The sequence below is a fragment of the Heteronotia binoei genome, chromosome 21, assembly GCF_032191835.1.
Source record: "Heteronotia binoei isolate CCM8104 ecotype False Entrance Well chromosome 21, APGP_CSIRO_Hbin_v1, whole genome shotgun sequence".
Classification (NCBI taxonomy): Eukaryota; Metazoa; Chordata; class Lepidosauria; order Squamata; family Gekkonidae; genus Heteronotia; species Heteronotia binoei.
In genome coordinates this window covers 38,819,634-38,845,296 of record NC_083243.1, presented here as the reverse complement: position 1 = coordinate 38,845,296, position 25,663 = coordinate 38,819,634, and the positions used below count along the sequence as shown (strand labels likewise).

Sequence of the window (25,663 nt, the reverse complement as noted above, 5' to 3'; positions counted from 1 at the left end):
CGGCAGCCATACGCGCCATGCGCAGAGGTGACTGGGCTGTCCCAGGCGCCTCCAGCGCGGGGCGCGAAATCCCCCGCCAATCACCAGCCGCGGCGGGAAGTTTAACAGGTCAGGATTGGCCTGACCTGTCCAGTAGGCTGTACCGGGGATTGTACATAAGCGGGACCCGGCCCGCCTGTTCTCTCTCTTGCAACGTGCTCCCAATAAAGAATGTTGCCCTACTCGCGTCTCCAGACTGAGTACGTTACATGGCTGGCTGGTGAGGATTGTGGGGCCCAGTTGCACTCTGCAGTGGCCTCCCCGGGACCCAGCTGACAGGCAGGGATCGCGGGGCCCAGCCACACTGCACGGCCAGCCAGGATCGCTGCAGGGCCTGGAAAAGTCATTGTCACAGTTCAGGTAAGTTTCTCCCTCATCTTTTAATTTCCCTTTCTATTTCTTCCCCCCCATTTCTTTATTTCGCTTTCTTTCCTTTTCTTCCTTTTCTTCCCCCATTTCTTTATTTTCCTTTATTACCCTTTCTCCCTTCTGTTTCATTTTCCTTTCTTCCTCCCATTTCTTTCTTTCCCTTTCTCCTCCTTCCCTTCCTTTCTCTCTGTGGAGCCTGAATGGTGGTGGGCATTGTAAATTACTGCTGCTGGGGTATGTGGGTGCCTTTAAAGGTCTGCTGGGAGCAGCTGCAGTTTCTACATGAAGGGAGGGAGGGAGGGGTGGGGGATGGGAGCCAGTTACCACAGTTCAATTTGCACTTGATTATCCCAGATGGTGTGACCTAATATGCTAATATTAGGGGATGTGGTCTAATGTGCTAATAAGTTCCGGCTGGGGTTTTTCTACAAAAAAAGCCCTGGACCTAGGCATTTGCCTAGGGCAGCGAGCCAGGGTATATGTGTGTGCCAAATTAGGCTCTCCCCACATGACTTCAAATAAAAAAAAATATTTTTTTTGCATTAATTTGGCCTGAATAATTTTCCCTTGGTGGAGCACTGTTTTTTCAGTTGATAATTTTGTATGGCTTGCAAATGATGTTATAAATATCCAAATGGCTCTTGGTAGAAAAAAGGTTCCCCACCCCTGCTCTACAGGAATGGTTGGGTAGGAATCAAATAGATAGGATCCTGCAATGCAGATTGTATCACCAAAGGTACATTGTCCCTGGAAAAATAACAGAGCCCCAAGATTTTGACATATGCTTTCATGAAAATTAATCTCTGAATAAGTCCAGTCATTTTGAACCAACCGCTAACATTTTTGTTGCCTTATTTCAATGAAGTCTGTTACTATTAACATGTACATCATGCCCTACCCCTACTGAAATTAGGTGTTTGGATATATAACTCTCAACAGAGTAAAGACACAAACTATGGACCTGTGCCATGACAACATATGAAATATTACATATAACATATACACCCTGTGCTCTAAATGTGCTGTGCTCTAAATGCAACCACATTGAGATTCAGCCATGTTTCATCCACAACTGCTGAGAGCCACCATGGGCCCCCTGCCTGTGGTGACCCTGATTCAAAAGAAATATCAAAACACGCCTCTTGGCTCTCTGTTACTGTGAATAGAATAATAATTGTTTCCTCAGAATAAGCTCTATTAAATGAAGTAAGACTACAGTATCTCAAACCGTACTAAACAGGAAAAAGTATTTTAAAACATTTCTAGTAATCTGGGGAGAGGGGGAGAAGCAGACTCAGGAAAATTGGGGGGGCTATAAGTCAGTTTCACCAAGGCTTTTTTTGAGTTCCCGCTGGGTGTCAGGGATGTGGCCTAATATGCAAATAAGTCCCTGCTGGGAGTTTTCTACAAAAAAGCCCTTTGTGAAACAATGGTGACATCGTGGTGTGGCCTAATATGAAAATGAGTTCCTGCTGGGCTTTTTCTACCCAAACAAACCTGGGTTCCATCATCCAGGGAGAGGAGGCAAGTGAGCCAAGTGTCTATATGGTATTGGCTTCCTACACCTACACTAAATCTAAACACTGATTCTAGCCCCTGGATTCTAAAACCCAACTAGACCCAGCTTTTTCTTCCCATTCCATTTCATTGCATTCTGTACCACCTCCTCCTGTCCTTTTGTTGCCTCCTTAAAGAAGAAAAAGAAAGAAAGCAGGGGCAGATTGGGCAACTGAAATTACCGTGGAAATCATTTCCAGAGTGGCTCAATCCATGTTCCTGATCAAGTAGTCATTGGCAATAACTTAACAATGCTGATTTGCCAAATATCATAATTCAGGCCACTATTTACTTATTTGTGCTCTGAAAGGTAGGAAGCCATTTTATTTGTCAAAAAGGCTGTCCCTTTCCAAATGAGCAAACACCAAGTTGCCTAAAGGAGTTTTCTTGTGTGTTTGTCAGACTTGTTTTATGCTTAGCCTCAAAAGCTGTGTATGAACATAGAGGTGAGAAGCTAGGTATTCACTCTTTGAAAGATCAACTTAATTTTCAGTGCCTGCCTGCCCCATAACTTTGCTTGATGCAAAATATCCTGTGGGTATTGAAACATGTTTTGTTAGATTCAGGAAAGAATTTGTTGCACATTCCCTTTAATGAATTCAGCTCATCTTTATCCCCTTTTTTCTAAGCCCATGCACTTTTCCAAGTACTATACCCTCATCTAGCATTATTTAAAAATGTGACAGCCACAGAGCTTTAGCATTAACCAGCCATTTTGCCAATCATATGCCAAGAATATTTCCACTTGAACTGGGAAGAAATTTCACTTTCATCTATGAGGACATCACAAGGGAATATGCAGAACAGTAATCCCGTCTGCTGCCCAGTTGTACTCACCCTGTCATAACACAAGTTGGAGATGGAGTAAATAGACAGCAGATGAATTCCAGTGCTTTCAGATCCCCACACATTCATCCCATGTTGTCAGATGTCCGTATTCCCCCGGTGTGCACTCAAACAAGTTTGGAAGTGTGAACCTTTAGTTTCATTTTCAACATTTGTTTCTTTAAAATGGTAGAGCGTATAAGCATAAGCACAATGCCTACCCAAGAAATATTTTCCAAAAAAGTTAAAGTTATTTTTTTAAAAATAAGACCAGACTGCTTGCTTTGTGGCTGACACACAGCACTAATCTGAATGGTCAGCCACAGAAGTATGCAATGCAGCCTGATCAGGGTGGGAGTCTGAAAGAAAATCTACATCACAAAACGCGCCAGAGTAATTAGGGATGCACCCAATCTGTGCCAACCTGCCAGTCTGACTGTAGCCTGCGGTAGCCATTTTTCAGATTTTTTCTCTGCATCAGCTATTTTGACCTCTATGGTCATTTAGTTCAACCCTGTGCACAATGTAGGGACTTCGCAAATACCTCCCCCACACACACACATACCCTGACTCCTGTTCCATGCTCAGAAGATGGCAAAAACCTCCAGGATCCCTGGAGAAAAATTGGGACTGATCCCAAAGTAGCAATCAGCATTTCCCTGAGTGTGTAAGCAAGGGCCACAAGAGCTAAGCACTGACGCAACCCTTCCTGCTTTACTTCTTATGATCTGCCCAAGTTCACAGAATCAGCATAGTTGACAGATGGCCATATAGCCTCTGTTTGAAAACTTCCATAGAACAAGAGCCCACCACCTCCCAAGGAAGCCTGTTCCACTGAGAAACTGCTCTGTCAGGAAGTTCGTCATGTTTAGTTGAAAACTCTTCTGATTTAATTTCAACCCATTGGTTCTGGCCCAACCTTCTGGGGCAACAGAGAACAATTCTGAACCATCCACTACATGACAGCCTTCAAGTACTTGAAGATGGTGATCATATCACCTCTCAATCATCTCTCCAGGCTAAACATACCCAGCTCCTTCAGCCTTTCCTTGTAGGACTTGGTCTCCCGACCCCCCACCATCTTTGTTGCCCTCCTCTGGACATGTTCCAGCTTGTCTCTTTCCTTCTTAAATTGTGGTTTCCAAAACTGAACACGATTCTCTAGGTGAGGCCTGACTGGAGCAAAGTGAAGTGATACCATCACTTCATGTGATGTGGACACTGTACTTCTGTTGATACAGCCAGGGCTGGATCTACATATTTTTTGAGTGGGGGCAAACCCAAAAAATGGCTCCCCCACTCAAAAAATGAGAGGACTCGCGGGCAATCTGACACACATACTCACCATTTAAACTCCTCACTAGGTGTTTAAATGGGGAGGGGAAGCCTTGGGGCTGCTTTCACCGCTTCTCTGCCTTGCAGAGGCGGCAAAGGCAGGGGATCTGACTCCCCTCCCCATTTAAATACCCCTCCGGGTGTTTAAATGGGGAGGGGAAGTCACAGGGCTGCTTTTGCCATCTCTGCGTGGCAAAAGTAGCCGATTTTTCTCTCCCCTTCTGCTGGGGGAGTGCCCATTTGGCACCCCCCAGCAGTGCCCGGGGCAAGTTGCCCCCTTTGCCCCCCCCATCTGACCCTGGATACAGCCCGAAATCACATTGACCTTTTTAGCCACCGCATCACACTGCTGACTCACGTTCAGTGTATGGTCCTCTAAGACCCCTAGATCTTTTTTGCACATACTGCTGCCAAGTAGGAGTAAACAAGCAACCTCAGTGATGGTTGCCAAATAGTGAATGCTGACATTAAGGTGTGGAGGCTTCTCCTCTGCCAGTCCACCATTCCTACAGCAACTGCTCCCCTTTTCTCTGTTGCATTGCCAGACAAATAGCAGCACAAGTCAATAGTTCTCACTTCAGCTATCTGAGGGTCCTGTTGTTGACGCTACTGCTGTCTCTTTAGGGATGGATTTATCCCTTCCCCTAGAAGTAGTTGCCAAGCAGCCTTAACAGTAGATGTCAGCAGCCACTAACTGCTTCATGTCTTGACTTCACAGACAAAATTAGGCCCCAGGGCCATCACATCCTAGAGTTGCAAGGGGTTTTATAAACCACCTAATCCTAACCCCTATATGCTCAGCGCAGGAAATCCAAAGATAAGAGAATCCCAAGGAAAAAATGGCTGTCTAGTCAGAGCTAGCATTAGCAGTTGGTGAGGTGGGGCAGAAACTGAACTCTGAGGACTTCCCAGAGACTTACACATAAGACATCCCATGGCTCTACAGTGCTACTTCTGATTGATAACCTATGTTACAAACAATAGTATTTCACGGAAATGTAGAGTGTTCTGCAATATGGTGACATCACTCTCTTATGTAGTTGGAAGTGATGTCACAGCATCATGGAATGCTGTTTTGGCCCCCTCAGTTTCCTGAGGGTAGGAGATGTGATGGGCAGCCTGGTCTCCCTGCTAACAACTGCCATTCGTCACTTCACCAAGAACCCCCACCTGCAGTAAAGGACATGGGCCGCATTTTTGTGAATAGCAAAAAGGTGAAGGTGGAGTGCCCCTGAGAAGGTACTTCACCTCTTCCTTTCTGCTGTCCCAGATGATTTGGGTTCCCTCATGCAGCCTGTTTAAAGAGGGTGTGCCAGGGACCTTGAGGCAGCTGAGGTAGCAGGGAGAAACTTCTCTGCAGCGGCCCAGCTGTCTCGGGCTCACTCACACAGCCCATTTAAAGAGGCTATGCCAGGCACCCCAAGGCAGCTGAGCTGGCAGGAAGAGTTTTCTGTACACCAGCCAAGCTGTCTTGAGCTCACTTGCACAGGTTGTTTAAAGGATCTGTACCCAAGGCAGCTGAGCTGGCAGGGAGCCCTAGAGAGCCCAAGACTGGAGAAGTCTCTCTGTGCTGGCTCAGGCTGCTTGGAGCAGCCCCTTTAAACAGGTTGTATGAGTGAGCCCATTTAAGGGGGCTGCACCTGGTAGGAGTGACAGGAATGCAGTTCATCCCTTCCATTTAAACCCTGTTTCTAAACTTATTGTAGCTTGTCTCCCTGCTCCTTGTGAAAAGCCACTGGTAGCTGAAAGCAGGATTTAAATGGCTCCAAGCCATTTAAACCAAACAGCTGAGTGGCAGGGAGCTCACAGCTGCTAAGCAGTTTCTCATGAAGAGCATGAACCTTCTGGTCTTCACAAACTGTCACAAGCCACCAAGGATTGTGCCAAAATTCATGGTAGTTCATCCCAGTTCTTCAGTTCACAAACCTAAAGCAGGCCAAAATTTGTGACAAACTTGTCAGCCAGGTCATGCCCATTCCTAGTAAAGGGCAAAAATTCAGGTTTCAGGTTGATGTATACCAGGGGCCATAAAACTTGCGATAAAACAAACTCCAAAGCAACAAGCCACACCAAGTCTCCTCGCCCCCTCCCTTCTCCACAAGTATGATTTCCCTTCAGAGATCCATAGGGATACACAGCTTTGCTGCTGGTCCATAGCTGTTTTTACAGGGTACAACTGGGGACAGTAATTTAAAGACTAGTGAGTTAGAATGGCTGAAGTCTTATAATGAAAAGTTATAGCCAACTTGATCATACAGAGTGGCAGAAATTGTTTTTCAGCTATAAATGTGTTATAAATCTAATTTATTTATCACTATGGGAGTGATGAACAAATAACTCCCACCACCACCATCCAGTATGTTTGTTGGTTTCTGTAACATTTTAAACATAGGGCACTTGACAAACTGCAGTTTACAAAGCCACCTCTTTAACAAAGTAATAAAATTCAAATGGAAATAGGGTGTATTTAGAGAAGAAATTAGCAATAACATGCTGTGTGGGAGTGTAATTGGAACGCTTAGTTCTGTGTCTCCACCTGGAATCTTTTGGCAATCACCTACATGACTCAGAGGTAATCTGTTTGCTGTGCTATACAGGGGAAGCTGCTGCAGAGTGTCACTTGTAACTAACAAACCAGATGTTCATTTGCCTTTGACACCACTAAAGATCCTTATCAGCATCAGAAATAGCCTGTAAAGGTAACATATCCCAGTGAACATAAAGGTGGCAGAGCCCATATTATCTGTCACGCATATGCATTATTTGGGAAGAAAGTGGGGGAGAAAGAGCACCAAATAGTTTCATTTAGTTCCTAGACAAATACTGTAAGACTAAAGCTTTTCAGCATTCCAAATTTACTCTTATGAACCTTCAGAGGGCAACATTCAACCAAAGAAAAAAAGAATTCAGCTGTGTTTTCACTGTCCTGCAGACAAACAAGAAATGTTTGTCAGCATTGCACCCAACGTTTCACAGATGAAATTAGTTTAATGTTTGTAGTAACACCCTCTTCTCATACAGAGGATAACTGCATGAGCTCTGCTCTTGAAGGTTCTTTACCATTTGGGATACAATGGTTTATTTTGCAAAACCCAGCTGCCAGAGTAAAAAGGTGATAATGATTCTTTGGGTTACAGACAGAATTGGGAAACATAATTGTCTTCAATACATTAACAACAGTTCAAATAATATTGCAGCAGCCGTAGTGTGTCAAATGAGAAACCGTGTGCTGTTTTGTGCATTCATATGCGTGCATTCACCCACATGTGCACTGTAAACATGAGTGATGCATCCATTCCCCATTCACACTAACAAGCATAGACTGGTGCAGGTACCAGTGTCGTATAATTTAATATTGTAATATGATAAAGCAATAAAAAAACCCCCAAGCACTGTTACCACCGTCTTCTCTATATTTAAAACATCACATCATCATCACATATAATTTTATTGGAAATGAAAATTTCATTTTTACAAAAGCTTTAAACACTCCCACATTAGCATATTTAACATTATGTTCCTTCACAATTTTTAAAAAGAATACAAAGATTTTAAAATGTTTGGTTTCAGATACAAACTAGTAAGACTTTGTGCATAAAAAAAAAAAATCAGAAAAGTCCCCCAACTCAAATGACAATATCCCTCTTGTGATGCAAACTGGTTATAGAGCTAATGCTTAACAATCTGAATTGTGCATGTTGGAAAACCTGGAGCACTTGAATGAGACCTCTGCTGGTGTGGCTATTCTTATATGAGTCAACAGAACTCCAGTATTACAGCTACTACATGTGCACTTAATTGAAAAAACCCTGCATACCTGTTTCCTTCTAACAATGGGTTGTGCCCAACTACCCTGCTCAGCTAGGAATGGTGCGTTCCATCAGTACAAGAGACATTCTGTGGATGCCAGAGTCTCAAGTTGTGCCTTACGTCAATGGAACGGACCACCCTGAGCTGAATGGCATGGTTGGATATAACACATAGGATCTATCTATATATGTAAAAGCTGGTTTCCAAGATTTCTGTCACACACTAGCATAACCAAAAAACAGGACCCGTGATGAGGCTATGCAGGTAACAGCAGCCTTAATGGCCAGGGGTCAGGAAGAGGTTAGGCCCCATCTCAGTGATGCCTCTACCCCTTGATTTCTCCCATGTAAGTAAACAGTAATCATTCCACCCTCTGGGAAACAAAGAACTAAAGTTGAGAGCATTGTTACTGAGGGAAGCCCTCCCTGCTAGCAGTACGTAGAAACTGTCTTCCTGAATTCACACTGCCCATCGAAGTGATGAGTATTTTACTAATGTACTTGGAGTAGAAAAGAGGAGAGAGATATTATAAAAGTGTTTGCAGTTGTAGGCTGTGATCCAGAAACCAGACTTTATTTACTGGCTTCAGTGGGCTTGCTTCTCAATATGGAATTTCAGGACCTCTCTGCCAAAATTTCCCAAGCAAAAAGAACAGCCTTCACATCTAGCATCTTGTACAAATGGCTTGGAATACCACACCAGATCAGTTGTGTGAGTCTCTCTTTGTTATCTTGAAACAGTTTTACATATTATCCATTTAGTTTACCCAGTGGCCAATGTCCCTATTATTTCTACAAAGGCACATTCATGCTCCAGTAGTAGTACCCCAGTGAGAGAAGTTTGAAAGATCTCCTTTCTTTATAAAGGAATACACAAACACCCACTCTCCTAACAGAGTTCCCCTGAAAACATCTCTGGTCTTTTTAATTTTAACTCAGATTATAAACAGTTACCTCATAAACTAATGGTGGCCAGGAAAAATAATGGCAGGACTTCACTAGCTAACTTTCTGATATGTGAGATTTATTTTAACTGGAATCAGTTTTTGTCCCAGCTGCCTTTTTGAATGGCAAGGTATTATTTGTCAAAACCAGAACTCTAAACCAATGAACATTGTCTTAATTATGGTCATGATCCAGTCCACTGGCATAACACCTGCACCCAGAGGATCCATCCCATGGTGTTTTTAGAGCCCTGTTTTTCTCTCTCCAGCTTTGGTTCACACACAAGCAGTGGAAGAGGCTATTAAGAGGAATGGAAGCTCTGTAAAACCTTCCATATTCTGCTTCTTGCTTCAGTAAAGATTTTTCATGTTCTAGAGGACAAGTACTTATACCAAGTGGAGGCAGGGGACTGGATATAAATATGATAGGCAAGATTTGCACTTTACCTGAATTCCCCTTGCACTGCCTGCAAATATACTGATGCATGCATATACATGGGAGATAAGAAAAACTGATCCTCTACACTTGCTGTGCTGGCCCACTGAACTAATTGACCTCTTATATCATAAAGAGTTACAAAATTATATTTTGTAAAACTGCAGAGAGTTGATATCTTTCTTTTTACCTCCACATTTTTGCTTGCTTTGAAGAAGCAATACAATTTGACTTCAGTATTTTAATCAGTCTATAAGCATACCTGGTTCAAGAATATAAAACATGTGATTGGTAAGGGGGGGGAGGGAATGAATCAGTATATAGTCCCCCTGTGAACCTCTGAATATCCACAGTTAATTCCAGAACAATCCATTTGTTTACCTCTCAGAAAACTACGTGTAAAATTACTCATGAAAAAATTCCAAACATTAACAGCCAACTATATAATCTACTTCCTGCCTATAATTACTCAGATCTATAAAAATTATATTTTAAAAGCACATGTGTTTATACAACTATTGGTGCTGCAAACTGATTCTTAACATTGGGTGAAAATCCATTTTATATGTAACGCAGGAGGTCATTTTTAGCTTTATTCCCAGTACAATTTGGTCTCATGATTGTTCCTGCAAATATATGCTCCCTAAATATACATACCATGACAATGAGGTTCTAAAATCCCAGGGGAGGTAGAGTCAGAAAATTCAAATTTTATTCTGTTATCTTCTAGCCTGGGTTTGTACTATTGAAACACAGACAAAAGGAGCCATTTTGGATTTGAATTCAGAAAGTGTTTGGTTCTATATGCCAGTCCACTTTAGTTAAATTCTAAATCGGCTCAACTACAATGACTATCTAATAGCAACAGAAAAGAGACATTGAAATAATTCACATCTTGGGATACTTTCAAACATTTCTGAGATAAAATTCTCCCAGAGTAGAAAAATGTCATATGGTACAATAATGGCTGGAATATTTGGGGCATGAGCCAGAGCTCTTGGAGAATTCTTGGAGAACTCTTGGAGACAAAGAGAATTCAGCTATGTGCACACAGCAGTTAACATATAAAGCTGCCTTAATGCTATGTCAGATCACAGGTTCCTCTATGTACATAAGTGCCATAAAGTTGCAACCAATTTATGGGGACCTTAGCAAGGGGCTTTCAAGGTAAGTGAGAAGCAGAGGTGGTTTACAACTGCCTTCCTCTGCAGAGTCTTATTTACTGGTCTCCCATCCAAGTACTGACCCTGCTTAACTTCAGGATTTGATGAAACTGGGGCATACCATGTTACCATCCCTCCCCCTAGCAGTAAGTTCTCATTCAAAGGCCCTTCTGCTGCCTTTCACTGGAGCCTCTGGGGAGTCAACCTGGGACCATATGCTTACTGAGCTTGAATTCTACCATTCAGCTATGTCCCTCCCAAGGACAACTCTTTGTAAATGCATGGCTTTCTCTGCTTACATAAAGAGGATGAAGAAGTCCCTTCATATGCAGAGAAAATGACAAGAGCTTCTAAAATGTGGTATAAGTACACTTGTTGTCAGATGCTGTAGTGATCTCTATCCAATTGCAAACTGCTTTGTCATCGGTGATGTGAGCTGGAAGTATAAGTGGAGAATCAGGCACTATATATTTTACAATAAATACTTTAAAAATATACCATCTAGTGATCTCTCTCTCTGTCTCAGAAATCAGTTACACATAATGGCTCGAATCCCAACAGATGTGTTGGGCGCAAACAACTGCTTAGCTATGCCCAGTGGGACTCCCCCCCCCCCGCACTCCTTTTCTTTGAGTTTCAGATTCCCACACCAGACTACAAACTGCTTTTCAAAGTCCCTTCCATTTAATAAAGGCGTTGCCATGTGACACAAGGGTTGCTGAAGTTCAAGAAACACAAGCCAAGAGCCCTCTTGAGCACGTTATTGTGGTTCTTTGGACCCAACAAAGGAAAGAAAACTTTTTTCCATTTGGGGAAAAAAGTTAGTTCCTGTGAGACTGATGTAAGGACTGAAGATTTGACAGAAGAGGGACTGGAGGTTTCCACATGCCACAGGTATGGTTGCCAGATCCCCCCTGGCTACTGGTGGGGAATTGGGGAGGGGGGGCGCTTCTGTTTTGTTTTACATTTTCTTTTCAAAATTTAAGGGAGAAGAGAGCAGAATAGCAAAATAAAATAAAAGCTCAGTGGCACCTTAAAGACTAACAATTCAGTGTTGTTAGTCTGCAAGGTGCCACTAGACTTGTGCTCTACTTTGTGACAACAGACTAACAAGGCTACCCCTCAGAATAGCAAAAGCTGCCTTTCCCTACAGTTTGTCTGGAGCCTTTACTAAGCAGCATTGCCATTATAAAGGTGGAGAATTTCACAGTGTCTTAAGCTTATAATTGAAATTTTATAAACTTCAGAAACCAAGACAAAAGATTTGCAACAGCACATGATCGATGAGCACAAACAAACACCTATAAGAATCCATTGACAAGCAAGGGTGGCTTCAATCCATGGGGAGACCCGGCCCCACCATTTTGATGCGAGCGATTATGTTGACATTTAATACTTGGTGTGGAATTATTAGACACATTGATTCCTGTGGAGAAAGTTCTGGAAAGAAAAGGAATAATGTCTTTTTTTCAGCAGTTACTCTTTAAAGAAAAATGGAGAGAAACTCCAGTTTAGAAGGGATACTGTGACACGTATATCCTCAGCCGAATAACGGAGCTTCCTCTGAAGTTGATGACGGTGTTAACAGTAATCATCTCAAGGTCCAGCTGAATGTCACGTGGCCCCTTCACTGGGCGGGTCATCACTAGAGTAGCACTGATAGGTCCAGTTTGCTGTGTGCAAAGTACAAAAAGAAGAGACTGAGCTTCCTGAAACATAATCTAAGAGCGAAACTTGCCTATTTCTGCAAGAAAGTCATGGCTCTGCTAGTAAAATTGACAAGGTGACTTGTGCATTCTAATATGCAAAAAGATTGAAGTGTTAACCAAAATGATTAAAACTTCGATTCCCACACCTCCAAATGTATAAATAACCACACTGTTCTGAGGAGCAGAAATCTCATTCAGGAGACCAGGAAAGGAAAAAATGTAAATGGCAAACTATGTACTCCCCCCTCTTCAGAACTTCAGTATATTATGTGTGACTAGTATATAGACTGGCTGTGATTCTCAACCCCCCCCCCAAAAAAAGTAAAAATAACCACACTGCTATGAGGAGCATAAACCTCTTTCAGGAGGAGGAGATTGTGTTTATACCTTGCCCTTCACTACCAGAAGGAGTGAGTGGCTTATCAGTCTCCTTTCCCTTCCTTTCCCACAACAGATACCCTGTGAGGTAGGTGGAGCTGAGAGAGCTCTGACAGAAACTGCTCTTAAGAGGAACAGCTCTGCAAGAACTTGCGACTGACTCAAGATTTCAGGAGACAAGGAAGGGAAAAAATGTAAATGGCAAATTATGAACTCCCCCACCCCTTGTCACTGCTTCAGAACTTCAGTATATTATATGTGACTAGTATAGACAGGCTTTTAAAGGGTTTTTATGGATTTGTCTGTAAAGCTGTACAATAAAAATTATACTGAATGTGTCCTTAGAAGTGCTAGCTAAGAGTGACATAGTACTACCTAATCAGCATCTGGCTTTATACTTTAAACAGCAATTTTCAAAAAAACCCCCAAAGCTCCCCCCCTCCCGCAAAAAAATACATTTGCCAAGTGCAAAAGCTGCCCCAAAATTTCACTCACCCTCATGTAGAATTCTCTGCCTTCATTCCCTGATTTGATCTGGAAGATATAATATGCTCCAGGGTAGCGGGTCGTTGCTTGCATCTGAAATATATCTGAGGGCACTGAGCGTCCTGATACAATGTCCATGTCTCTGTAGATAATGTTGAATGGCTGGTCTCTACAACCAGGAGTTTCAGCTGGGCACATGCAGTGGCTGTTAGAACAAAGATATTATTATTACTGCAACTAACAGTACAGTTGGTGCCCCCTGCCCGGATGATGAAAACCATAAGATTTGGCCAGGCACAAATCAGGGCTTTCTACCTACTCAGGGGACACCCTAGGTATGCAGAAAATTAAATTAACTAAAGGGGAGGGGGATAGCATGATAGGAACAGAATATGTTCCAGGGGCTTGGAACACGGAGAACACCTGAGAGTGTTAACAGGGCGAAAAGCGGGGATAAGAAATCAGCCTGCTTAAGGCCCTAATTTAGGGTTGCCAAGTCCAATTCAAGAAATATCTGGGGACTTTGGGGGTGGAGCCAGGAACAAGGTTGTGACAAGCACAACTGAACTCCAAAGGGAGTTCTGGCCATCACATTTAAAGGAACCATACACCTTTTAAATGGCTTCCCCCCATTAGAAATAATGAAGGATAGGGGCACCTTCTTTTGGGGCTCATAGAATTGGACTCCCTGGTCCAATCTTTTTGAAACTTGCTTGCATCTGAAATATATCTGAGGGCACTGAGCGTTGCAGGGTATTTTGAGGAGAGGCACTGAATGCTATGCTGGAAATTTGGTGCCTCTAGCTCCAAAAACAGCACCCCAAAGAGCCCCAGATACCTATAGATCAATTCTCCATTATATCTATGGGAATTGGTCTCCATAGGGAATAATGGAGTGCCCAGCAGACATTTCCCTCCACCCCATCGTTTTTTGATAACCCTGAAGCGGAGGGAGGGCCTCCAAACCGGGGGATCCCCTGCCCCCACCTGGGGATTGGCAACCCTACCCTAAGTACTTAGTCCTTGGGTGGGAGATTTGGATTGTGGGATTTCCAGTCTTCCTCTCCCACAATTCCTCACAGCCCCCTCAATTTGTCATTAGCATCTGAACTCTTAAGTTTTGAATCCCCACTGTGCCATGGAAGCTTGCTGGGTGACCCTTGGTCAGGCACACACTCTCAGCCTCCCCTCCCTCACAGGGCTGTTGCTGTGAGGATAAAACGGAGGAGGGGAAAAGGATGTAAGCCACTCTGAGTCCCTTTGGGGAAAATATCCAAAATATCACACCACCTATAATAATAGAACTAGCCCCGTGGCGCAGAGTGGTAAAGCTGCAGTACTGCAGTCCGAGTTCTCTGCTCATAACCTGAGTTTGACACCGGCGGAAACTGGGTTCAGGTAGCCGGCTCATGGTTGACTCAGCCTTCCATCCTTCCGAGGTTGGTAAAATGAGTACCCAGCTTGCTGGGGGTGAAATGTAGATGGCTGGGGAAGGCAATGGCAAGCCACCCTGTAAAAAAAGTCTGCCATGAAAACGTCGTGATGCGACGTCACCCCAGAGTCGGAAATGACTGGTGCTTGCACAGCAGACTACCTTTACTATAATAACATTCAAGAAAGACAATACTATCCACCTACAGTGGCTTTTGGTTTGCTCACAGCTTCTATTTATTTATTTAGATTTATTTAAAACACATCTAGGTGAAACAAAGTTTGAGTCCAGTGGCACCTTTAAGACCAACAAAGTTTTATTCATGGTGCAAGCACACCTAAGCTTATACCTTGACTAAAACTTTGTTGGTCTTAAAGGTGCCCCTGGATTCAAACTTTGCTCTGCTGCTTTAGACCAACACAACTACCCCACCTGTATACATCTAAACAAAGTAATGGATGACTCATAGTTTATCTGGCCCAATAAACGCACAAACGCAATTTAATCTGTGGACTCTTAATGGATTATGTGAACCGACAGACAGACACTGGCGCTGTACCAACATCATCAAGCACTATTTCATATAAACTAGCTCCTCTTCAAAGCCATTTTAATATGTTAACATGTTAATTGCTATACTACTTCGCTACTGCTGAGTGTTGCTGCATTACTTTATAAGGGTATTTTCCCACTGTAACTGAATGTAACAGCTGAGTCTCCTGCCATCTGCTGACCTAGCAAGGGATTACACTTTATTCCAGTTACATAGGCTTGTAACATTAAAAGAAACAATGAAGACAGCTCAGGAAGCTTATGTACAAATTGCTTTGAGAATCTTTGGAAAGTGGTACTAAAATATATTAAATGAATAAATGAACCACTGTGTAGTGCATAAGACTGGCTGAGAAGGCATAGCTTCAATGAACAATACTGTGTATGCTGTGGATGATCAGATTTCACACACGTTGTGATAAATGAGGATGCTACCTCACACAAGATGTTTGTCACACAAAGGCAAAACTCTGGAGCAGGGGTGGCCAAACTTGCTTAATGTAAGAGCCACATAGAATAAATGTCAGATGTTTGAGAGCCATAGGACATGAATCTCAGATGTTTGAGAGCAGAGGGAGGGAAGGAAGGAAGGAAGAATAGATGGGAAGGGGAAAGGGAGAGAGAGGTGGGAAGGAAGCAACTTTAAATGCATTCTCCAAGCCACCAGCTGATGAGGTGATGGGGGTTCAAGAGCCACACAATGCTGTGTTAATAACACATCTCAATTCAGAATCCTTAAATAATCTGAAGATGCACATCAAAAGGGAGGAAGAGGAAGAGTGGGGATCCAGCAGCCTCAGCCCAAGAGTGCACTACTGCCTCCCTTTTCCCCTTGCACCCATGCTGGGTGATACCCTAACAAACCAGAATCCCACAGCAGAGGCTATGGGGCAACTGAGGTGGCACAACTCAGCAGTATGCGCTATGGCACACAATGAAGTGTTGGGGGGTGGGGGTGTCTGTTGCGATGCTTGTAGTGCTAAATAGGGCTGTCAGTATCATCCCTTGCCAGGGCACCCCCTCCTCTGCATGTAGGCAGATACAGGAAGAACTGCACCCTGTGGGACTGTCACAAATGTTGACTTCAATGGTATAGAATCCTGAACAAAGTAGGCCTGAGAATTTGCTTTTTTTTTCATATCTGCAAATATGTGTTGTTTTTTACAGTTTCAGCATAGTTCTCATTGCCCAAGCCTTGAGAAAAAACAATTTATGCATCTGGGCTTTATGCCTAGAACAAATCTTTGTCTGATCAGAACAAGCAGAACAGTTTGAAAGAACTATTCTTTGAGAAAGTTTTATTCTATGCTGAGAGGTATCTAACATCACGCCTTCAGAGGAAACAAGTTAGATGGTTTAATAAAGTCATGTGAGGTTCGCATAACTGCACCTATGGGCTGCAGTGAAATTCTCTCATCTATGAAAACACTTCGGTGAGAAGTAATTTACATTTACGATAGGATAAGAAATGACGTGTTTACTTTTTTATTTCTAATTTTGTCAACATATTGCTAGCGTTTTTGGCATCACTGTGTTTCTTTTTATTTAATTATCTTAAGAGTGATTTAATTTGTTTTAAATAAAGATGTTAAAAGTTAATTTTGAGTGATTTTGGGCTGGGAGACAAGGTTTTCACTTGGCACTTGAAATAAACGTCTGACCTCTCTTCAGTCAGAGAGGTGATTACCACTCATGCCCTCTGCCAGCTGCTGTGCACGGTTCACACAGCAGGCAGGCTAGGGGACTGTCCACAAAGGAACAGTAATGCTGTTGCAGGGGACCAGATTTCTGCTTTTCGGGGGGGGCTCTAGGTGGAAGGGATGCTGGAGCAGATGGCAGTGATAGGCAGTTTAGGTGTGGGATGGAAGTACTGCAAAGGGGCATGTCAGCCCAAAGGATGGATGTCTAGGGTGGGATGGAAGCATTGGCCCTGTCAGCAGGGCCATTTCACCCCCATTTTGCTGTTCGTGGGGGCAAAACATCATTTCTGCACAGCTGGACTGACAGAGGGCTCTCCCCATGTTGGGATCAAACCTGGGGCTCTGGCCATGCCATCCTGATGTCATGAACAGATGAAGCTGCTTTATACTGAATCGGTCCATCCAAGTCAGTATTGTCTACTCAGACTGGCAGTGGCTCTCCAGGGTCTCAAGCTGAGGTTTTTCATGCCTACTTGTCTGGACCCTTTTTAGTTGGAGATGCCAGGGATTGAACCTGGGACCTTCTGCGTACCAAGCAGATGCTCTACCACTGAGCCACCGTCTTTACACTGTCTTTACAGTGGGGCATGCTTGTCTTAGCCATGTTCCCTGACCAGCTCCATATGACTGGCAGGGCATCAGGGCAGCAGTAGAATTTTATGTTGTGAGCCGTCCTGAGTCTGCTTCGGCAGGGAGGGCGGGATATAAATCAAATAAAATAAAGTAAGTAAGTAAAGTGATGTCTAATGCCCTACACAGGGCTTCTTTTTTAGCAGGATCAGTTCAGCTGGCTTGGCATCAGGGGGTTAGACCTAAAAAGCAAATGAATTCCTGCTGGGCTTTATCTACAAAAAAAGTCCTGCCTACACTATTCTTTCTTTTGTGTCTGCTTGCTAGGTTGGTGACTAGGACACCAGCCTAGGGTTGCCAGCTCTAGATTGGGGGTAGAGCCTGGAGAGGGCCAAGTTTGGAGAGGGGAGGGACCTCATGCCATATAGCCCACCTTCCAAAGCAGCCATTTCTCCAGGGGGGTTGATCTCTGTAAGCTGCAGACCAACTGTAATTTCAGATCTCCAGCCAGCATCTGGAGAATGGCAAACCTACATTGGTCTCAGGTGCAGGATAGGAGGCATGACCACTGCCAGGGGAAAAGGTGGACTGTCTTTTGGCAGTCTTCCCCTATGCTGGGCTCAATCCCAGGATACATCCCAGGGGAGGGACGGTGGCTCAGTGGTAGAGCATCTGCTTGGTAAGCAGAAGGTCCCAGGTTCAATCCCTGGCATCTCCAAAAAAGGGTCCAGGCAAATAGGTGTGGAAAACCTCAGCTTGAGACCCTGGAGAGCCGCTGCCAGTCTGAGTAGACAATACTGACTTTGATGGATCAAGGGTCTGATTCAGTATAAGGCAGCTTCATATGTCCAAACTAAGTGGGGCTGTGTGCAAAATAGTTTGTTGCAGGTGATGTTGTGTGTTCCTCTCTTGCTGCTCTAGTCTCTGCAGTCCTCCAGCATGGCTAAAGTGATGTAAAGAGAACCTGGCAATGGGCTGGGAATCAAACACATATCCATCAGGCACCTTGGAATGTGTTTTATTTTATTTAGTAGATTTCTATTCTGCCCTTCCCACAAATGGGCTCAGGGAAGAGTACAGTAGATTTAAACAAAGAAACAATTAAATACAATTAAAACAATTAAAAGCACATACTTTCAAGCAGAAGACTAATCAGCCAAATATTAAATAGCTACAAGCTGGAACTAATAATACATCGGTAGGCCCAGCTAAGGATGGAATATTGGGCATAGTACAGCATATTATGACAAGGGAGGCCAGATTCCATTTACTTTGGATGCCTGCTGCCTTACCCAAAGGCCTGGTGGAACAGCTCCATTCTGCAGGCCCTACAAAAAGGTAACAAATCTGTTAGGGCTCTGAACTCTGATGGGAGCATGTTCCACCAGGCAGGGGCCAGAGCAGAGAAAGCCCTAGCTCTTGTCGAGGTAAGCCAGACATCCTTCAGGTCGGGGACAATGATGTCAGCCGATGATGGCTGGCCAAATGTAAGGCCCTTCAAGGCAAATATGGGGAAAGGTGGTGTCAGGTTCTTCCCGTTGGACCCTGGGAGGGGCTGGGCGGCCGCTCCAGGACAGATTAAACTGGGGACCAGACATGCCTCAGACTGAGTGGAGGGCTGGTTAACATCACCTAGACACCCCGGACCACTCTTGCTCTTGTCGTTCGCCCCCTTCTTTCTCTCTGAACCAGCCGAAACAACACCACCAAGCTCTTCCTCTCTGGCGTGTATCCATGGCTCCCTTTAAATCCTGTCCCTCCTGGTATCTCACCCCTCCCAGCTTGTCTCCCCCACTTTTATTGAGCCCAGTTGCATGAGGTTGGTCCTTGCCAGTGGCCAAGTCACCAGGTGGCGTCCGCAGGTTTCCCCGCCGGAGGCTAGAGATCCTTCCGGAGCTGGAACCGTCGGCAAACAAGGCGGAGTTCAGAGGGGCGTCTCCCAGCGGTTCCTGCGGTGGCGGCGGGCGAGGATGGAAACGAGCCAGGAGGCAAGCCCTCCAGACACGTGGTTCTTCAGATATGTCAGTCTCAGGCCGTGTTGACTTCAGGGTTACTGCTGCTCTGGACACAGACCTGTTTGGGTTGTGGTCTAGGCAGGTCTTTCCTATATGCCTTCTTGTAATCCACATGGGTGGGGGGGGGAGTGTGACACCTGAGGGCCAGGGCAGTTTTGAAGCGAATGATTGGCTATACATATTTATTTATGCCTCTCACAGGAACATCATTGAACAATGTTCCCTGATTGGTAAATGGTGCCAGGATTGCCAAGGGATTCCAGAACTTTGGTCCAGGCCCCATGGAGGGGTGCGTATTGTTATTTCCCCCCTGCAGACTGTCCATATGGAACCAACCGGTGATGCGTCCACTGTGGCAGAGCCACACTGTTGTAGCTACGTTGTATTCAGCAGGCTCTTGAGACTGGGCTGCCCATCCATCACAGGTGATGCATCAATGGACAGTCTTATTCATGACAGCCTTTGATTTGTTCCAGTTCTTCTGCCTACCAGCAATTTTAAACTGTTGATTTTAATTGGTGGTAAAATAGTGTTTTGTGCTATTTGTATTGTACCGAATTTCTTTAAGGCAGAAAGACAGCTAATATAGGTTATAAATAAATACAAACTCCCTGGTGCTTTTAAGCTAAGGACTGTTTTACGTATTACATAGCAACAAACCCAGATTTGCAACTAAGTATATCAATCAAGGGTGTCAAACATGCAGCCCGGAGGCCGAATCAGGCCCCCAAGCAACTGGCTCTTGTCTGCTTCCTTCTCCCTCTCTCTTGCTTTCTTCTGCATCTCAGCTTGCTTTACAAGGCTTGCTCAATCACTCAGGAGCTACAGAGCAAAACCGCAATTTTCTCCATTGATTGAGGCTCCTCCCCATCCTGGTCCTCTGGGGAAGGAAGGAAAGAGCCAGAGCTTCCTTTGCCCAGTTCCCTGGATCCCCTGGATACAAAGAAAGTACCTTTAAGACCAACAAGCGCTAATGTTTTAAGTTTAAAAAATATATCTTTAGTCATGTTTGTCTGTGTCCTTTTAAAAGTTTGTATCTCTGCTACTTAATCTTAAAGAGGTACACACATGGCCCGCCCCGACAAGGTCTCATTTATGTCAGATCCGGCCCTCATAACAAATGAGGGAGTTCAACACCCCTGATATATATATTCAACAAGCAGCCACAGCTAACCTCAGGTTTTTTATCACTCTGGGCATTACACGTTTCCAAGCACCATAGGCATGCACATGATAAAAGTAATGTATGGAGATGCCAGACGGTCATGTTTTTATGACAACAGGCCAACAGAACTGTTACAGCTTGGTTAATGTCTCTGCCCCTTAAGCCTCATTAAGAAAAGGAGTGCCTTCCTCTAAATACATTACTTACTGATCGTTGATCTTGATATAAGGGTCCTCGCATCTTATTGGGTCTAGGCATTTGAATCCGCCTTGAATGTTGAAACAAGTTTGGTGCACAGTGCAAGTGTGGTTTCCAATTTCACATTCATTAATCTCTAAGATTTAAAAAAAATATTTAACACACTGTTTTCCAGGTAAGTGGCACAGAAAATTGTTTGTCCATGACTGAAATTACATATGCATTATAAAGTGAAAGAAATCAACATTTCTACAAGGCCATCAGTCAATTCAGAGGCTTTGGAAAAAAGCACTGAAGGCTGTTTTTCACATATCAAAAATTAGGAATTCATTCTTTTAGAACTGCTTTTTGTTTTTTACACATGCATACCAACAACAGGAGAATGGCACATAGGAACTTGGCCTAATAAAATCTTCCATCCTCTGGTTATAGTGCCCTGTGTGGTATAGCAACTGGCCTACTGAACTTGAATCAAAACTTGTCACATGTTGCACCCTCCACTTGCCATGAAGTGATCAAGGTTACCTTACCTTAAATTAGTTATACACTGTCAGGCTACCTTACAAATTGCTGTAAGGCTAAGATAATAGCTACAATGTATGTTGCCTCAAATTCTTTGGGGGAAGGATAGGATATAAATGTTTCAAAAATAATAAAACAGCCTTCCATTGTGCAATGCACAATTTGAGAACTGCTGTTTTATTTTCAAAATAACAAAAAAAAATATCAAAGAGCTCATTAAAAGTATGCTTTAACAAGTTATGTCACACCCTGTCTTTTTGGCACTTTGGAATCCTGGGAATTGAAAAAAAAAATCAGAACACAAATTCTGTCTCCAAGAAATAATACACAGTAGTATTATCATTTGTACTAGGAGTAAGGCCCGTTGTGGAAAAAAAAATACGGGCTCTAGAAGGAGGCTCTGGGCAAGTGCCTGCCACCCTTGCTGTCTTCCCACCCACCCAATTGAAGGCATTAACCTCCCCCCACTTCAAGAGGAGCTTATCTCTGCTATCTGGGGAGTAGTTGTAAATCTGAGTGATCTCCAGTGGTTCCCTAGGATGAAATGGCATTGTCCCTGTCTGAGGTTCCACCCCTCCTCAAACCCCACCCCTTCTGACCAATGTGGAAAGGTACCACTAAAGGCCTCTGTGCGAGTGCTTCCCCCAGCCTTGTGTCTTCCCACCCACCCAAGTGAAGGCATTCACTCCCCCCCTCCACTTCAAGGGGAGTTGATCTCTGCCATCTGGAGAGCAGTTGTAACTCTGAGTGATCTCCAGCCCTCACCTGGAGATTGGCAACAGGAGGAAATGCCTTTCCCTCAGAGTCCATTCTGTCATGTGAGCCCACTGTAGCCTAATTGGAATAGAAAGAGTGAAGAGCATTGGCAGGTGGAAAGGGCCCCTCCCTGCTGTGAATGAACATTCCTTTTTCCTCAGTTGAAGAGAAGGAACCCTGCAGTTTTCTCATGAGCACAGGCCCATAGCTGGGGGGCGGTCTGCGGGGCCAGGCACCACAAATGTTTCCCATTTTACACCCTCGCACCTCCTTGCCTGCTCTCAGACAGACTGTCCTGGACTTCCTACAACAGGCCCTGAGGAGAGGCTGTGCTGATCAGTAAGGCCCCCTGTCAGCAGAGAATGGTCTCCCTTGAAGGTCAGTGGGCTTATGCTGGAGTTATTGCCTGATGGGGCTGGCAGTGGGAGGGGAGAGCAGAATCAGCCAATGGCACGGCAGACGGTGTGAGCCAATCCTGTGCAAGCCACATCTAACGAATGAAAATCCTCAGAATTGCCACCACGGTAGGGCTTTTATTTATATAACTGATACCTGATTGTTTGCTAATGGCTAGTGCTAACGGACTACAGTTTCCTCAGTGGGCACTAATAGCTGAAACATAAGCAATCAGGTTCATAGCTATGGGAGACTAGGGGTGGGTGGGCGGTGGGCATCAAGGCTGCCTGGGGTGCCATGCGCCCTCAGGCCGGGCCTAATGATCTACAGAAAATATGTGTGACAGAGAGACTATAATTTGTCCCGAAGTAATGCTGCAACCAGCAAGGAAGAAAAGGCTGGAAGGTGCTGAAGGAAATAACCTTGGAGACATCCAACTGGATGGCATTGGCTTTTGGGAGAAAACTGATATGGCTGTAAAGAACAGCTCTCTCTCTTAATCTCTATCTCCCTCTCTCTCTCTCTGCGCTTGTCTCCTCTAAGCTCAACATGAATATAAATAAAGGCCTCTGTGCGCGTGTGAATGTTATGACTCTCACTGTGCTCTCATCCAAAAGAAACTAAACCCTGCAGTAACTGCACCTGAAATGCCTCATCATTTGGGAATAATAACAATGTACCCGTTCAGCTGTCAACATGTCACATTTACAAGATCCTAGCCCATAAGTGCCTTGACAGTTCCTTCCTGATCCCCATTCAGATGTATCAAAAAATCAGACAAACAAAAGAGTACAATGAATGCCAAGTGGCAAACATAAGTCAAGATAGTTATTGAACAGCAGTTTGGCTGTGTGACTGCTCCAGATACTACTTGTGGGCTGGCTGCCATCTTCTTACACATTCTCTTTCACATAGAATGAATACACATACCCTGGGAATCAACTGATTGCGAAACAACTCTGTGGTTGACTACAGTGTTGCCCATATACTCATGCATCATGAAATTGATTCCAGTAGGTCAAAGCTCTGAAGGCCAACATCATGCATACAAATAATAAGCATTGGCAGGACAAGAAAATATGACTGAACCCACTTTGAAGTCTCCCCAAAGAGTTATAGATGCATTGATTTCCTCCTGTGTCTAAAAGAATGACCCAGGTCATGTGACTTATCTTACCATCCAACACATCTGTTCACAGCTTCCATCAGTAAAACAGTTAAAGAAGAATGCAGGTGTCAGATAATAGTTTCAGATTCATGTGAACACTCAACTGCATTAAGAAAATTTAGCTAGAACCAGTATGTACATGTGAGTGGCTAGAAGAAGACACCTCCAGAACTTCAGTCGTTCACTGGTTATAATGGACTTAAGATAGTGTAACTCTTCTTAAGATTACACTTTAGGCTTCCACTACCTGTTTTCCCACTTGATCAAATGCCTGATCAATCGTGGAGAATTTAAGCAGTCTGAAGCCATTAGGATTTGCAGCTTTCAGTGTCTTATCTACACAGATTGCATTTCCTCTCTGATAAGGAAGACAGAAAAGCCTTTGCTGGGCTTGACCTCTGCAATATGACAGCACATATACTAGAAAAAAAGAAGCTGGAATTGCAGTCACTTAATTCTGCCAAAGTAAGGCAGTCCAAACTTCTGCCCAATGATGCTTAAGGCAGAGGGGTGCAGATTCACATAACTAGCATTCAAACATAGTTACTCAAGAAAGTATTTCATACATTCACTTTTTTCCACAGCTCTGTAGTAAACAAGAGACCAGGTTACGTGTAGAGCTGACTTTCCTCTATTAAGGCCGTTCGGAACTTTGCCACATTTCTTCACAGTGGGAGTAAAAAAGGGGACAACATGGGACATGTTGTGTAATCTTTAACCATACCCGGTTAGGCCAGGAATCCCATTAATTGTAATGACACCCCTCGCATGGTTATGTGCTCAGCAGTATTGCACAAGAGTTCCTGCCGTGTTATGTCTTACAATATAAAACAAAATTCCTTGCTTAGATTTTTTTACTTTGCAAAGTTTGGATACATTTTGATTCATTATCTCCCCCCCCCCTTTCAATAAAAATGGCAAGCTTGTTCTCTAAAATCACATCTGGTTTTTTAAAAATTCTTACCCTGGCAGCTTCTGGTGTCATCGAGCAATACGTAGCCGGGAGGGCAGAAGCAGTAGTAACTGCCTGGCTGATTGGCACATTCGTGTTGACAAAGAAATTCTGAGAAGCTGCATTCGTCCATATCTGCAAGGATGAAATTTAGTATTAAGAAGGATGAACAGTTCATTCTCAATAGGTTCTGATCATTGCTACCCAAGTTAGCTAAAGAGCCCCACCTTTATCTATCTTTATCTATCCACCTGTATGATTTTCTGCGTGGCTGGTATGATGCTGCTTCCTGGAACTACAACGATCTCCAGGCTACAGTGATCAGTTCCTCTGAAAGAAATGGCATTCCATCCCCATTGAGCTCCTTCTCCCCTAACTCTCCCCTCTCATCTTATTTCTGAAGCTGCAGTTGACAACTCTCTCCTGCAGGGCCTCTTTTGTAGCAGGCCTCTTTTGCATATTAGGCCACACACCCCTGATGTAGCCAATCCTCCAAGAGCTTACAGTAGGCCCTGTACTAAGAGCCCTGTAAGCTCTTGGAGGATTGACTACATCATGGGGGTGTGGCCTAATATGCAAAGCAGTTGCTGCTACAAAAAAAGCCCTGCTCTCCTACATTTTCCTGCAACAGTTAATGTAGGGTGCCCTTATTATTTTGCCAGCCTACCCATTTCTGGGGACTTCTGTCACCATGGCTCTAAATGTTCTGCCCAGTATAGGTCTTATGTTGGGAACTCAGATGCCTTACAGTATGTTCCCTGGGACAATAAATTTTGTCACTCATCTTAGGGTAAGCCTTCCCTTTTCATGTCAGAGATGGTTTGTTTAAATATTGCAGCTAGGGTTGCTGGGTCTGTGTTGGAAAATACCTGGAGACTGGATCTGGAAGAGGGTGAGGTTTGGGGAAGGGAGAGGCCTCAGCATGGTACAATGCCATAGAGTCCACCCTTCAAAGCAGCCATTAACTCCAGGGGAGTGGATCTCTGCCAGCTGGAGATCAGTTGTAAAAGTGGGAAATCTCCAGGCCCCATCTGGAGGCTGGCAACCCTAATTGCAGTGGATTATGGCCTTCAGCCAATAAAGAGTCAGTATAGGTCACTGCTGGACTAGGTCAACACAGGGTTTCGCAATATCAAAATTACTAAGCAACCCTCCAAAATTTTGATTGAAACCAGATTTAAATGCAT

At 44.0% G+C, this 25,663-nt stretch overlaps 1 protein-coding gene across 1 annotated transcript in view; it reads right to left on the bottom strand.

Annotated features, from left to right (window-relative positions):
• Nucleotides 1-9,635: 9,635 nt before the first annotated feature.
• The window catches only part of FBLN5 (fibulin 5), a 133,037-nt gene continuing 117,009 nt past the window's right edge, over nt 9,636-25,663 (bottom strand). Inside the window, exons 8-11 of the mRNA XM_060261184.1 lie at nt 24,489-24,611; nt 20,692-20,818; nt 13,060-13,255; nt 9,636-12,150 (exon numbers count right to left, since the gene is read on the bottom strand). Of these exons, the coding sequence (XP_060117167.1) occupies nt 11,989-12,150; nt 13,060-13,255; nt 20,692-20,818; nt 24,489-24,611 (608 nt within the window). The 3' untranslated portion in view covers nt 9,636-11,988. The remainder of the gene's footprint in view (nt 12,151-13,059; nt 13,256-20,691; nt 20,819-24,488; nt 24,612-25,663) is intronic.